Source organism: Coregonus clupeaformis, chromosome 27 (assembly GCF_020615455.1).
Source record: "Coregonus clupeaformis isolate EN_2021a chromosome 27, ASM2061545v1, whole genome shotgun sequence".
Lineage (NCBI taxonomy): Eukaryota > Metazoa > Chordata > Actinopteri > Salmoniformes > Salmonidae > Coregonus > Coregonus clupeaformis.
In genome coordinates, this window is record NC_059218.1 from 35,532,872 (window position 1) to 35,546,291 (window position 13,420).

The 13,420-nt window shown below is 46.0% G+C and overlaps 1 protein-coding gene across 2 annotated transcripts; it reads right to left on the reverse strand.

Moving 5' to 3' along the window:
- Positions 1-7,227: 7,227 nt before the first annotated feature.
- LOC121541901 (radial spoke head protein 6 homolog A) lies at positions 7,228-13,254 on the reverse strand. Of its 2 annotated transcripts, XM_041851280.2 has the most exons (8): positions 12,880-13,254; positions 12,574-12,793; positions 8,748-9,044; positions 8,590-8,656; positions 8,207-8,472; positions 7,954-8,095; positions 7,694-7,811; positions 7,228-7,572 (listed from the first exon to the last, which is right to left on the reverse strand). In XM_041851280.2, the coding sequence occupies exons 1-8, from the start codon at positions 12,975-12,977 to the stop codon at positions 7,338-7,340; spliced, it is 1,443 nt and encodes a 480-aa protein (XP_041707214.1). In that variant the 5' UTR covers positions 12,978-13,254; the 3' UTR covers positions 7,228-7,337. The 2 variants fall into 2 exon arrangements, with proteins under 2 accessions (XP_041707214.1, XP_041707213.1); XM_041851279.2 differs by having other exon boundaries at positions 8,207-8,656; positions 12,880-13,253.
- Positions 13,255-13,420: the final 166 nt, after the last annotated feature.

Genomic DNA, 13,420 nt, shown 5'->3' on the forward strand with positions numbered 1-13,420 from the left:
TTTTCTATAGGATTGAGGTCAGGGCTTTGTGATGGCCACTCCAATACCTTGACTTTGTTGTCCTTAAGCCATTTTGCCACAACTTTGGACGTATGCTTGGAGTCATTGTCCATTTGGAAGACCCATTTGCGACCAAGCTTTAACTTCCTGACTGATGTCTTGAGATGTTACTTCAATATATCCACATAATTTTCCTTCCTCATGATGCCATCTATTTTGTGAAGTGCACCAGTCCCTCCTGCAGCAAAGCACCCCCACAGCATGATGCTGCCACCCCCGTGCTTCACGGTTGGGATGGTGTTCTTCGGCTTGCAAGCAACCCCCTTTTTCCTCCAAACATAACGATGGTCATTATGGCCAAACAGTTCTATTTTTGTTTCATCAGACCAGAGGACATTTCTCCAAAAAGTATGATCTTTGTTCCCATGTGCAGTTGCAAACCGTAGTCTGGCTTTTTTATGGCGGTTTTGGAGCAGTGGCTTCTTCCTTGCTGAGCGGCCTTTCAGGTTATGTCGATATAGGACTTGTTTTACTGTGGATATAGATACTTTTGTACCTGTTTCCTCCAGGTCCTTTGTTGTTGTTTTGGGATTGATTTGCACTTTTCGCACCAAAGTACGTTCATCTCTAGGAGACAGAACGCGTCTCCTTCCTGAGCGGTATGACGGCTGCGTGGTCTCATGGTGTTTATATTTGCATACTATTGTTTGTACAGATGAACGTGGTACCTTCAGGCATTTGGAAATTGCTCCCAAGGATGAACCAGACCTACATTTACATTTACGTCATTTAGCAGACGCTCTTATCCAGAGCGACTTACAAATAGGTGCATTCACCTTATAGCCAGTGGGATAACCACTTTACAATGTTTTTTTTTTTTGGGGGTAGAAGGATTACTTTATCCTATCCCAGGTATTCCTTAAAGAGGTGGGGTTTCAAATGTCTCCGGAAGGGGGTGAGTGACTCCGCTGTCCTGGCGTCGTGAGGGAGCTTGTTCCACCATTGGGGTGCCAGAGCAGCGAACAGTTTTGACTGGGCTGAGCGGGAACTATGCTTCCGCAGAGGTAGGGAGCCAGCAGGCCAGAGGTGGATGAACGCAGTGCCCTCGTTTGGGTGTAGGGACTGATCAGAGCCTGAAGGTACGGAGGTGGCGTTCCCCTCACAGCTCCGTGAGGCAAGCACCATGGTCTTGTAGCAGATGCGAGCTTCAACTGGAAGCCAGTGGAGTGTGCGGAGGAGCGGGGTGACATGAGAGAACTTGGGAAGGTTGAACACCAGACGGGCTGCGGCATTCTGGATGAGTTGTAGGGGTTTAATGGCACAGGCAGGGAGCCCAGCCAACAGCGAGTTGCAGTAATCCAGACGGGAGATGACAAGTGCCTGGATTAGGACCTGTGCCGCTTCCTGTGTAAGGCAGGGTCGTACTCTCTGAATGTTGTAGAGCATGAACCTACAGGATCGGGTCACCGCCTTGATGTTAGCGGAGAACGACAGGGTGTTGTCCAGGGTCACGCCAAGGCTCTTCGCACTCTGGGAGGAGGACACAATGGAGTTGTCAACCGTGATGGCGAGATCATGGAACGGGCAGTCCTTCCTCGGGAGGAAGAGCAGCTCCGAGGTGGTGATCCGTCATCCATACTGATATGTCTGCCAGACATGCAGAGATGCGATTCGCCACCTGGTTATCAGAAGGGGGAAAGGAGAAGATTAGTTGTGTGTCGTCAGCGTAGCAATGATAGGAGAGGCCATGTGAGGATATGACAGTGCCAAGTGACTTGGTGTATAGCGAGAATAGGAGAGGGCCTAGAACTGAGCCCTGGGGGACACCAGTGGTGAGAGCACGTGGTGCGGAGACAGCTTCTCGCCACGCCACTTGGTAGGAGCGACCGGTCAGGTAGGACGCAATACAAGAGTGAGCCGCGCCGGAGATGCCCAGCTCGGAGAGGGTGGAGAGGAGGATCTGATGGTTCACAGTATCAAAGGCAGCAGACAGGTCTAGAAGGACAAGAGCAGAGGAGAGAGAGTTAGCTTTAGCAGTGCGGAGAGCCTCCGTGACACAGAGAAGAGCAGTCTCAGTTGAATGACCAGTCTTGAAACCTGACTGGTTTGGATCAAGAAGGTCATTCTGAGAGAGATAGCAAGAGAGTTGGCTAAAGACGGCACGCTCAATAGTTTTGGAGAGAAAAGAAAGAAGGGATACTGGTCTGTAGTTGTTGACATCAGAGGGATCGAGTGTTGGTTTTTTGAGAAGGGGTGCAACTCTCGCTCTCTTGAAGACGGAAGGGACATAGCCAGCGGTCAAGGATGAGTTGATCAGCGAGGTGAGGTAAGGGAGAAGGTCACCGGAGAGGGACTGGAGAAGAGAGGAGGGGATAGGGTCAAGCGGGCAGGTTGTTGGGCGGCCTGCCGTCACAAGTCGCAAGATTTGATCTGGAGAGAGAGGGGAGAAAGAAGTCAAAGCATAGGGTAGGGCAGTGTGAGCAGGACCAGCAGTGTCATTTGACTTAACAAACGAGGATAGGATGTCATCAACCTTCTTTTCAAAATGGTTGACGAAGTCATCCACAGAGAGGGAGGAGGGGGGGATTCAGCAGGGAGGAGAATGTGGCAAAGAGCTTCCTAGGGTTAGAGGCGGATGCTTGGAATTTAGAGTGGTAGAAAGTGGCCTTAGCAGCAGAAACAGATGAAGAGAATGTAGAGAGGAGGGAGTGAAAAGATGCCAGGTCCGCAGGGAGTCTAGTTTTCTTCCATTTCCGCTCGGCTGCCCGGAGCCCTGTTCTGTGAGCTCGCAATGAGTCATCAAGCCACGGAGCTGGAGGGGAGGACCGAGCCGGCCGGGAGGATAGGGGACATAGAGAGTCAAAGGATGCAGAAAGGGAGGAGAGGAGGGTTGAGGAGGCAGAATCAGGAGATTGGAGGGAGAAGGATTGAGCAGAGGGAAGAGATGATAGGATGGAAGAGGAGAGAGTAGCGGGAGAGAGAGAGCGAAGGTTGCGACGGCGCATTACCATCTGTGTAGGGGCAGAGTGAGTAGTGTTGGAGGAGAGGGAGAGAGAAAAGGATACAAAGTAGTGGTCGGAGACTTGGAGGGGAGTTGCAGTGAGATTAGTAGAAGAACAGCATCTAGTGAAGATGAGGTCAAGCGTATTGCCTGCCTTGTGAGTAGGGGGGGACGGTGAGAGGGTGAGGTCAAAAGAGGAGAGGAGTGGAAAGAAGGAGGCAGAGAGAAATGAGTCAAATGTAGACGTAGGGAGGTTGAAATCCCCCAGAACTGTGAGGGGTGAGCCATCCTCAGGAAAGGAATTTATCAAGGCGTCAAGCTCATTGATGAACTCTCCGAGGGAACCTGGAGGGCGATAGATGACAAGGATATTAAGCTTAAATGGGCTAGTGACTGTGACAGCACGGAATTCAAATGAGGAGATAGACAGATGGGTCAGGGGAAAAATTGAGAATGTCCACTTGGGAGAGATGAGGATTCCTGTGCCACCACCCCGCTGACCAGATGCTCTCGGGGTATGCGAGAACACATGGTCAGACGAGGAGAGAGCAGCAGGAGTAGCAGTGTTTTCAGTGGTAATCCATGTTTCCGTCAGCGCCAAGAAGTCGAGGGACTGGAGGGTAGTATAGGCTGAGATGAACTCTGCCTTGTTGGCAGCAGAACGGCAGTTCCAGAGGCTGCCTGAGACCTGGAACTCCACGTGGGTCGTGCGTGCAGGGACCACCAGGTTAGAGAGGCAGCAGCCACGCGGTGTGAGGCGTTTGTGTAGCCTGTGCGGAGAGGAGAGAACAGGGATAGGCAGAGGCATAGTTGACAGGCTGCAGCAGATGGCTACAATAATGCAGAGGAGATCGGAATGAAATGAACTAAACATCTGGGAAAGGAGAGAGCGGGGCCTCCCCTCACCACAACTCCCAAATATAACTCTCCCAACTTCCACCTCAGAAACTATAATTGTTGTAAACTACAGCGGTTCAATGTTTTCTAGGAATAGACTAACTTAGTTTATTCAGCTAGCTAACTAGGTGCAGTATTATTCCGTGAAAAACGTCCGGGCACCTCGTCATAAGACGCCGCAGCCAGCTAGCATGCCGGTCTCCAACAACACGGTTTAGCGCCAATACTCAGCCACAACAAACCACCGGTGTATCAACACGCAAGCAGATCGTTCGTGTCCGTGTCTAACGTTGTGGGTTAGTCCCGACAGCTTGAGCGAGTCCGTCGTCAACTTATTCAGCCAGTTAGTTAGCTAGGATAGTTAGCAAACTAGCTAGCCATTGCTTTCAGACAAAGAAGAACCCCTCCTTTCACGGCACGAACACAAAGAGAGCCAAACTAACGTTAACTAGTCACCCATGTCCCGAATTCCTTGAACGACTCGGGCTATCAATATGTAAAGAACAAAACACAAGTGTAGGTTATGACTTACCCCTAGCAGCTACTGTTAGCTAGCCAAGTGCAAAGCTAGCCACTGAATTGACTCAGCCAGTTCGCGTCTGTTCGCTCGGTCGTTCCAGCTATTGTTTACTAGTCGCTATCCAGGTAGCAACAAGCTAGCTAAATTTCAAGCACAGTAGCCACTTGCTACCTAACGTTAACGGTTCAGACAATGAGGTTAGAAAACAGCTGAATGGTAGGCAGTTCTTGTATGTAATTATTGTAGGCAGCCAGCTGGCGTAATTACAAGCACTCTCAGGCGTGAAACAACTATACCGTTGCTAATAGCTACTCGCCAGCTAGTCCAGGTGGTGAGTTAGCTAGCTAGCTAGTGTCGTATCGGGTGAATGGTGGCAATTATTGCTGATAAACAAAGGAGTCCGCTCATACTGAACTTTGATCATAAGGTTTATTCAGATCACAAGCTTCAGCATAAGTGACAGATGTCATGACATCCGGAGAGCGACGCCTCAGATTGAAATGGCCGCTCTGACTTCTTCTTCGTTTTTCCCCAGTATATATAATCTCCCCAAGATGTGGGTGGCTCCCTCTACTGTCCAATCCCCTGTCTACAACACACTTCCTGTCTGTTGTATGTGGCGTTACACTAAAACATTCCCTCTTGATACTAAAATCAACATTCTTTCAGTTCCACTTAAAAACATTTAACAAAGGCATAATCCCAATACACGACACTAGCTTCGTGCTACACCCGGCACCGCCGAATACAGTACTAACCTACAATAATTACATACAACAACCCACGATACCTACCTACAATACCTAACTACAATCTAAATACATAGTTTAAGCCTTACTCGACAAAGCCCAAGCTATGTATAAAGCCAAACTTACCCGACGCCAAGCTTACCCGACGACCTCAGGTGTGCCAAGCGTCTTGTGCAGAGAGAAAGAATACCATTTTTTTCTGAGGTCTTGGCTGATTTCTTCTGATTTTCCCATGATGTCAAGCAAAGAGGCACTGAGTTTGAAGGTAGGCCTTGAAATACATCCACAGGTCCACCTCCAATTGACTCAAATGATGTCAATTAGCCTATCAGAAGCTTCTAAAGCCATGACATCATTTTCTGGAATTTTCCAAGCTGTTTAAAGGCACAGTCAACTTAGTGTATGTAAACTTCTGACCCACTGGAATTGTCATACAGTGAATTATAAGTGAAATAATCTGTCTGTAAACAATTGTTGGAAAAATTACTTGTGTCATGCACAAAGTAGATGTCCTAGTGGTTGAAAAACTACTTTTAATGACTCCAACCTAAGTGTATGTAAACTTCTGACTTCAACTGTGTAATGTCTGTTCCATAACCCCTATAATGTTGATAATACAACTGTAAACTTTTTCAGAGAGTAAAGTAAAATGGGATGTACCTTGTGGGTCCGCTTTTTTGAAAGCATTGCCTGCATCAAGGAAATTGATGGCTCCATCAAGTTTGTTGTCCATCTGCAGATGAAGGTGTGCTGCTTGAGAGAATGCGTTGCCAGCAGCTGGAACAAAATATGAACCAAGGTATTATGTTGGTTACACCCCACACACCCCTTGCCGTTCTAAATGTCCACTATAACCAAATCTTACCACTCCCAATTTTTGGCCATTTTGAACATGTTTGCTGCCCTCACATACATGTCACTTGTGTCATGCACAAAGAAGATGTCCTTACCGACTTGCCAAAACTATAGTTTGTTAACAAGAAATGTGTGGAGTGGTTGAAAAACAAGTTTAATGACTCCAACCTAAGTGTATGTAAACTTCCGACTTCAACTGTATGTAAACATTATTAAAGTGACTAGTGTTCCATTTCTTAAAGTGGCCAGTGATTTCAATAGGCAGCAGCAGCCTCTTATGTGCTAGTGATGAATATTTAACAGTTTGATGGCCTTGAGATAGAAGCTGTTTTTCAGTCTCTCTGTCCCAGCTTTGATGCACCTGTACTGACCTCGCCTTCTGGATGATAGCGGGGTGAACAGGCAGCGGCTTGGGTGGTTGATGTCCTTGATGATCCTTTTGGCCTTCCTGTGACTGGGTGCTGTAGGTGTCCTGGAGGACGGGTAGTTTGCCCCCGGTAATGCGTTCGGCAGACTGCACCACTCTCTGGAGAGCCCTGCGGTTGCGGGCGGTGCAGTTGCCGTACCAGGTGGTGATACAGCCCGACAGGATGCTCTCAATTGTGCATCTGTAAAAGTTTGTGAGGGTTTTAGGTGCCAAGCCAAATTTCTTCAGCCTCCTGAGTTTGAAGAGGCTCTGTTTACTCAAATATCTGTATTACACAGCTACAAGTGACTATGATTGAAGGATGTGCATGTTTGCAGTGAAACAATGAAAACAGTTCATTATCCATATAATTGTCTGCCTCATTTGCTCTACAGTATGGATTTTAACCTAATTCACTGTGTTGGCAGATTAATCAAATATTAATTAGATTTTTTACCTCTGACTTGTATTGCATGCATTTCATGTTTTGTTGTAATGCAAAATTAATGTAAAAATAATGTATTTTTCTTATTCTCTGCGTAGTTTCTGTCATGCTCGTTTATGGTTATAGAGATACCTTATTGAAGGAACACCCCACACATTCGGCCAGGAGCAATCATTGAGGTAATGAGTTCCTTGTCTGCTTCATATTGAAACTAATAAACAGTGAAGTCTGCCATGCCAACACATCTGACTACGTTACTAAACAAAAAGATGTGAATTAAATGCACAAACATTATTCTCTCTGTTCATCTTCAAAAACAGCTTTGTGATTGTAAAAAAAAAAAGAGGCATGGGACATTGCTCTGCGAATTGTTTAATTTGTGCTTTCTTGACAAATTATGCCCTTAGTCAACAGTAAATACTGCTAATTTTGTAATGTAGTGTCTGTTTCCTACAAAGTCTTCCTCAATCATCATCTTCCTCCTCTTCATCTCCACCCAGGCCCTCTGTCTCATCTTGGGCAGCCTTCTGCTCCTCCAGGGCTGCTTTCAGTGCCTGCTCTTCCTCCAGACTGGGGACCAGGGCCTCTGTGATCTCTGGCCCGCTGGTGTATTCTCGCTGAGGCATTGATGGAACAGTTGGGGTGTACACTTCCCCTGCAAATTTCAGGCCCCAGCCAAAGTATATATTCTCAAATTTCCTAAATTAGGAAACAACAAAAACATTTATTTGATTGGGGATGTTGTCTATGCCACAGTTATAACAACATATAACAAAACATTCCCTGTATAATATTCAGAAAATAAAGATACTAAACTTACTTTCCACTGACATAAGCATAAGCCCCTGGCCAGAGGTTGGAGCGTAGCACTGCAATAGCAAACTGAGAGATGAGGGTGGAGGACATCTTGGAGCTCCAGGGAGGGGTGGTGGTAATCTCTGATATGCATATGCAAGCAAACAGTCGAAATTAGTTTAATACATCATTTTTTCTATAATAGACAGCATACTACCAGAATCGAGTGAAAATTTATCTTGACCTTATCGTAGGCCAACACAGACTAGAATAGAATAGACTGACCTGCATCCTCAGAGAGTGGTGTGAGGAGGGGAGGCCCCACCTCTGGCTCAGGCTCATCAGCCTCCTCCTTCCCCTCTTCATCTGCTTCCTCCTCAAAGTCATCCTCAGGCTTCTCAGCCAGGTTCACCCACACACAGCGACCCTAGGAGAGGCCATATGATAATTTACAGGGCAAAAAAAATGGTCTGGAGTATACCTGAAAATTGCTGCTCAAAATCACACCAAAAAATGAATGTTTTTGAGTCACAATTACCTGTTGGAGAATGTGCTGTACATGATGCACCCAGGTGGATAGAGATTCTGCCATTTCAGGAACAGGAATACCCTCAAAGTCAGGATTCTCTTCAAAACTGTCTCGGCCTCCCTCCTCTTCCTCCTCACCTTCCTCCTCTCCAAACTGGTAGAACCCGAGGGGACTGACCTGTGTGCCGGCAGAGATGCGAGCAATTTGGGCTCGCAAATAGTTGGCCTCATTGCCAGGGAAAGGAGGATAGCTGACGATGGGGGTATCCAGTCTCCCTGTGAAGAATTTGCGGATGTTGCGTGCAGCTGTAATCTGGGTAGGAGTGACAGTGGGCAGCCTCATCCAGGGAAGGCCAGGCTCTCTGCACACAAAGTAAGTGAATTTGTTCACACCTGTGCGGTTGTCCTCCTTTGGCACCACAGGTGGCGGCTTGAAAGTGGATCTTGGGAGCGTATCAATCTAAAAAGCAAAGTCATTATAAATGTTTTATAAAAGAAGAAACGTAATATGAAAGCAACATACAGTCAGACAGGTTTTTTCAGTAACTCACCACTTCTACCACCTCAGCTTCCTCATCATCATCCCGAGGTTCTCCTTCAGCGTCTTCCGCTGTTTCCTCATTAATCCCTTCCTCCTCCTCCCCATCTCTGTACTCACCCTCAGCAACAAGATAGTTTCCCTCTGTGCCCAGGATTTTACCCCAGAGTCGGCAGCGTGCTAGTGGTTGGGAATCCACCAACTGCTTGAGTGCCAGGAAAACCCTCAGCATCTCCTCTCTGCCCAGTCCCACTCCAGCCTGCTCCAGGAAGAAGCCAACTTCACTCACATTGGGGAGCGGTGTTTCTACCTAATGAGACACAGGCACATTTAAATAATTATTGATCACACTATACAACATGCTCATCCATTCCCCAAATCAGTCTTGGTAAAGTGAATGTGCAAGGATCACTATCATAATTTGTTCTCTTACCAGTTCCTCCTCTTGGTAAAGTGACTACATTTTGGAAAAGAAAATGAGGGGTGTCGCTGTGCATAAATATATAAAAAACTATATTTTCACTATAGCACTTATCAGGGCCGGTCCTTGCCATTCTGCCAGACCAATGCTGCCCCGAAAACTAGAATAGTCCCAGTAAGCAAAATGAAAGGTGAAAAAATATTTTCTGTATGTTTAAAATACGTATTTTCCGGATGTTGAAATCAGGTTAATTTTTGGTTCTGAATGAAAGTTGAAAATAAGTAATTTATACACGTCTATGATTGGTCTATGTTTGGTTCAGATTTGATCCGGACCGAACCAAAAATCAATGACCATGGACATTGAAATCAAGGCCATTCTTGACCATACCAAATCTGAACCAAACATAGATGTCTATGATTGGTTCAGATTAGTTCCGGACCGGACCAAAAACCGATGTCCGTGAATGTGGAAATAAAGGGCGGTCGACCGGTCCTGAACTGCACCAAAAAACACATCCAAAAGGCGTCGGCGTCGGTCAGTGCTTACTGAGGTGTAGCCTACAGTGTTGCCTGAAATTGAATTTTATGAATGCCCATCTATGTGGTAAGCCTACCGTTTGTAAAACACCCCAAAAAGAAGTCCAAAAGACGTCGGCTCGTGCTTGCTGGGGTGTAGCCTACCACTTCAGCCCGCAATGAATTTTGTAAATGCCCCTCCATGTGGTATCGGCCCACCGTTTGTAAAACAGGCCATTACATCCGCGTTATTAGTCCTGATTCATGTGACTAATCCATTTGGCTATTTAAGCTCTGAATATCAGCTACCCAACTTTATCAGGAGTTATCGTGAGCCTATTTGCAATGTGTTTACAAAGCGGGAAATGCAGAAGTATTTTCTTTTTCGCTATGATCAGCTTGTCAAAAATGTACTGATACAAACATGAAACCACACTGATCATGACAATGGGGTGAAACTCCTGGACAACAGTTGTGATTGTCCATTCCATATTGTCCATTTTACTTTGACCTCTTCTGTTTTTAGGATATGTTGTTTGTTAACATGACAGCACTTTTTTTTGTTGCTTGAGCGCCATTTAGGTTTGACTATTTGATTGGAGAAACCTGCATGATGTAAAAAGTGTCCGTCTCATTACATTGTCATACATTATCTCCAGTCGGTTGGCTACAGAAAAGGCCACATACTCTTTCTACCATATCCTATATCTGCTACATGATTTATGTTAGATTATTTTTTGATTTTTTTACGGAACGTTGGTGGACCGCTGCAGCGATGCATCTCTCTAACAGCACCCTGAAGATGCACGCTGGGAATGGACAACCAAAATATTTTGCGCCCCTGCCTTTGACAATGTGGTCACTGCTTATCACAGGACGGCATTAGCGCTCACCTAAAAAGCCCACATGCCACTGGTTGAGAGAAATTGTCATTGTTTTTTGACAGAATTATGTGAGGTTTTATGTGTTGTTGTTAGTGGTGGGTGTTGGTCAGTTTAGCTCATAAAATGCCGCCCTCGTCAATCTGCCCAATGAGCGGGCCGGCCGTGAGTACTTTCAAATACTTGTATTAATACTTGTTTGACCCCTCCACAGTTTTCTTAATCTTAGCCTATCTAGTCATTTTTGAAACACCCAAGTTTGGTAGCCTATGCTGTTGGATGCACTTTCTGACCATGGGCATGGTTGTTCATGCGATTGTTACAATGTATCACTGATCAAACGTTCTCATAAAAGGTCCGCGGCAAAGCCGCTGGAGCAAACGATTTGGGTACAGGGTTAGACATCATTTTTACATGCAAATCTGATTGGATACAGCGTTTGATTATTGATAGGCTCGCTATATCAGCCTCAATTTAACTTCAGAGTTGCTTTTTCTTTCTGAGGACTAACAAGCGACATTTCCGGGGACAGGGCACCAAAATCGGGGTCGTCACTAGTTACCACAGCCACAAAGTAATATTTATAAAATCTCATTTTAAACCTAACCCTAATCACACTGCTAACCTTATGCCTAACCCTAACCTTAAATTAAGACCAAAAAGCAAAATTTTCCCCCCATGAATTTTTACAATACACGTTGTGGCTGTGGTAACTAGTGCATTCAGTTCGCTGAACAACACGTTTTCCCAAAACGTTCTTGAACAGACTTTGAGATACACTACATGACCAAAAGTATATGGACACGTGCTCATCGAACATCTCATTCCAAAATCATGGGCATTAATATGGTTAGTCCCCTCTTTTGCTGCATCAACAGCCTCCACTCTTCTGGGAAGACTTTCCACTAGATGTTGGAACATTGCTGCCGGGACTTGCTTCCATTCAGCCACAAGAGCATTAGTGAGGTCTGGCATGATGTTGGGCGATTAGGCCTGGCTCGCAGTCTGCGTTACAATTCATCCCAAAGGTATTTGATGGGGTTGAGGTCAGGGCTCTGTGCAGGCCAGTCAAGTTCTTCCACACCGACCTCGCTCATGAAACAGGAAAGGGCCTTCCCCAAACTGTTGCCACAAAGTTGGAAGCACAGAATCATCTAGAATGTCATTGTATGCTGTAGCGTTAAGATTTCCCTTCACTGGAACTAAGGGGCCTAGCCCAAACCATGAAAAACAGCCCCAGTACATTATTCCTCCTCCACCAAACTTTACAGTTGGCACTATGCATTGGAGCAGGTAGCGTTCTCCTGGCATCCGCCAAACCTAGATTTGTCCATCGGACTGCCAGATGGTGAAGTGTGATTCATCACTCCAGAGAACACGTTTCCACTGTTCCAGAGTCCAATGGCGGCGAGCTTTACACCACTCCAGCTGACGCTTGGCATTGCGCATGGTGATCTTAAGCTTGAGTGTGGCTGCTTGGCCTTGGAAACCCATTTCATGAAGCTCCCGATGAACAGTTATTGTGCTTTCGTTGCTTCCAGAGGCAGTTTGAAACTCGGTAGTGAGTGTTGCAACCGAGGGCGGTCCCGTTCTGTGAGCTTGTGTGGCCTACCACTTCACGGCTGAGCCATTGTTGCTCCTAGATGTTTCCACTTCACAATAACAGCACTTACAGTTGACCGGGGCAGGGCAGAAATTTGACAAACTGACTTGTTGGAAAGGTGGCATCCTATGACAGTGCCACGTTGAAAGTCACTGAGCTCTTCAATACGGGCCATTCTACTGTCAATGTTTGTCTATGGAGATTGCATGGCAGTGTGCTCAATTTTATACACCTGTCAGCAACGGGTGTCGCTGAAATAGCCGAATCCACTAATTTGAAGGGGTGTCCACATACTTTTGTATATATAGTGTATGTTTGTTTTTCAACTAGTCATTCAGTACAGCACCGTGTCCGTTCAATTTAGCGTTCTATGACGTTTTCTGTACTGAATGCAGCCCTGGCCACCTTAACGTTACCTCTTGGTCACCATCATCACCCCCTCCCCGTGAAAACAGCAACCTCTGCTGCTCAGCCAGGAGCTGTGCAGCAGGCGCCAGAGGTATGTCTCTCAACGTGCTCTGCTTGTCCATCAGCAATCCCCGCTTCACCTCACGGCTCATGTCTTCAATTACGTCAACCACATTTTCTGGGCGCTCATCCATCACCTTGGTCAGTACCCGTGCAAAATGATCATAGCTGGAAAGGTTGGAGAAGAGTGTCATACTCACTTTACTTACACGCTAGCATCACCCATCCACTATGGCAATCATACAAATACTCACAGGTTGAGGTTACTTTTTGTACTATTTTTTAGCATAAAGGCCTTGAAGCAGATCGATGTCAGCTCCCTTTGATTGTTCAGTGCTCCCTCTGACTCCATCTTTCTTGCGTACACAACAACACAACAGAAAACGGCCCTGTTGTGAAAACAACTCGCTAACACCCAGTACGCCCCATTGTCGCGGTTAAGTTTAGGTTGTTTATCATGCGTCAAAATTAACACTTTTCCAAAACGTTAAAAAGACAAATCTCAACAGATAGCTTTTGAAAATTGCTATCCAAGTTCCTCTACAGAAAAATCCACATTACTAGCGCCCTGTTTCTAGGGTAAACAATACTGTTGCTGTGCTCGTGGTACTTTGCGCATATAATGTCCACCAGTCGCAGCACATCCTCCACTCCAATAACAGTTGAAAAATGAAATGACCTGCAGGAACTTGCTGCAGGTGGTCTCAATCGAAGCATGAAATAAAGGTTGAATTCACTGACCACCTTTGACAGAGAGTAGACCAGTACACATATGCAATACATAGTCTGTTTCAA

Bases quoted from the DNA above. Each gene is read 5' to 3' on its own strand.
- LOC121541901 (XM_041851279.2), bottom strand. From the start codon at position 12,977: ATGGAGTCAGAGGGAGCACTGAACAATCAAAGGGAGCTGACATCGATC. The intron at 9,045-12,573 runs GTAACGTTAAGG...GTGTCTCATTAG, and splicing joins GTGATGATGGTGACCAAGAG to GTAGAAACACCGCTCCCCAA. The intron at 7,812-7,953 runs GTCAGTCTATTC...TATGCATATCAG, and splicing joins ACCACTCTCTGAGGATGCAG to AGATTACCACCACCCCTCCC.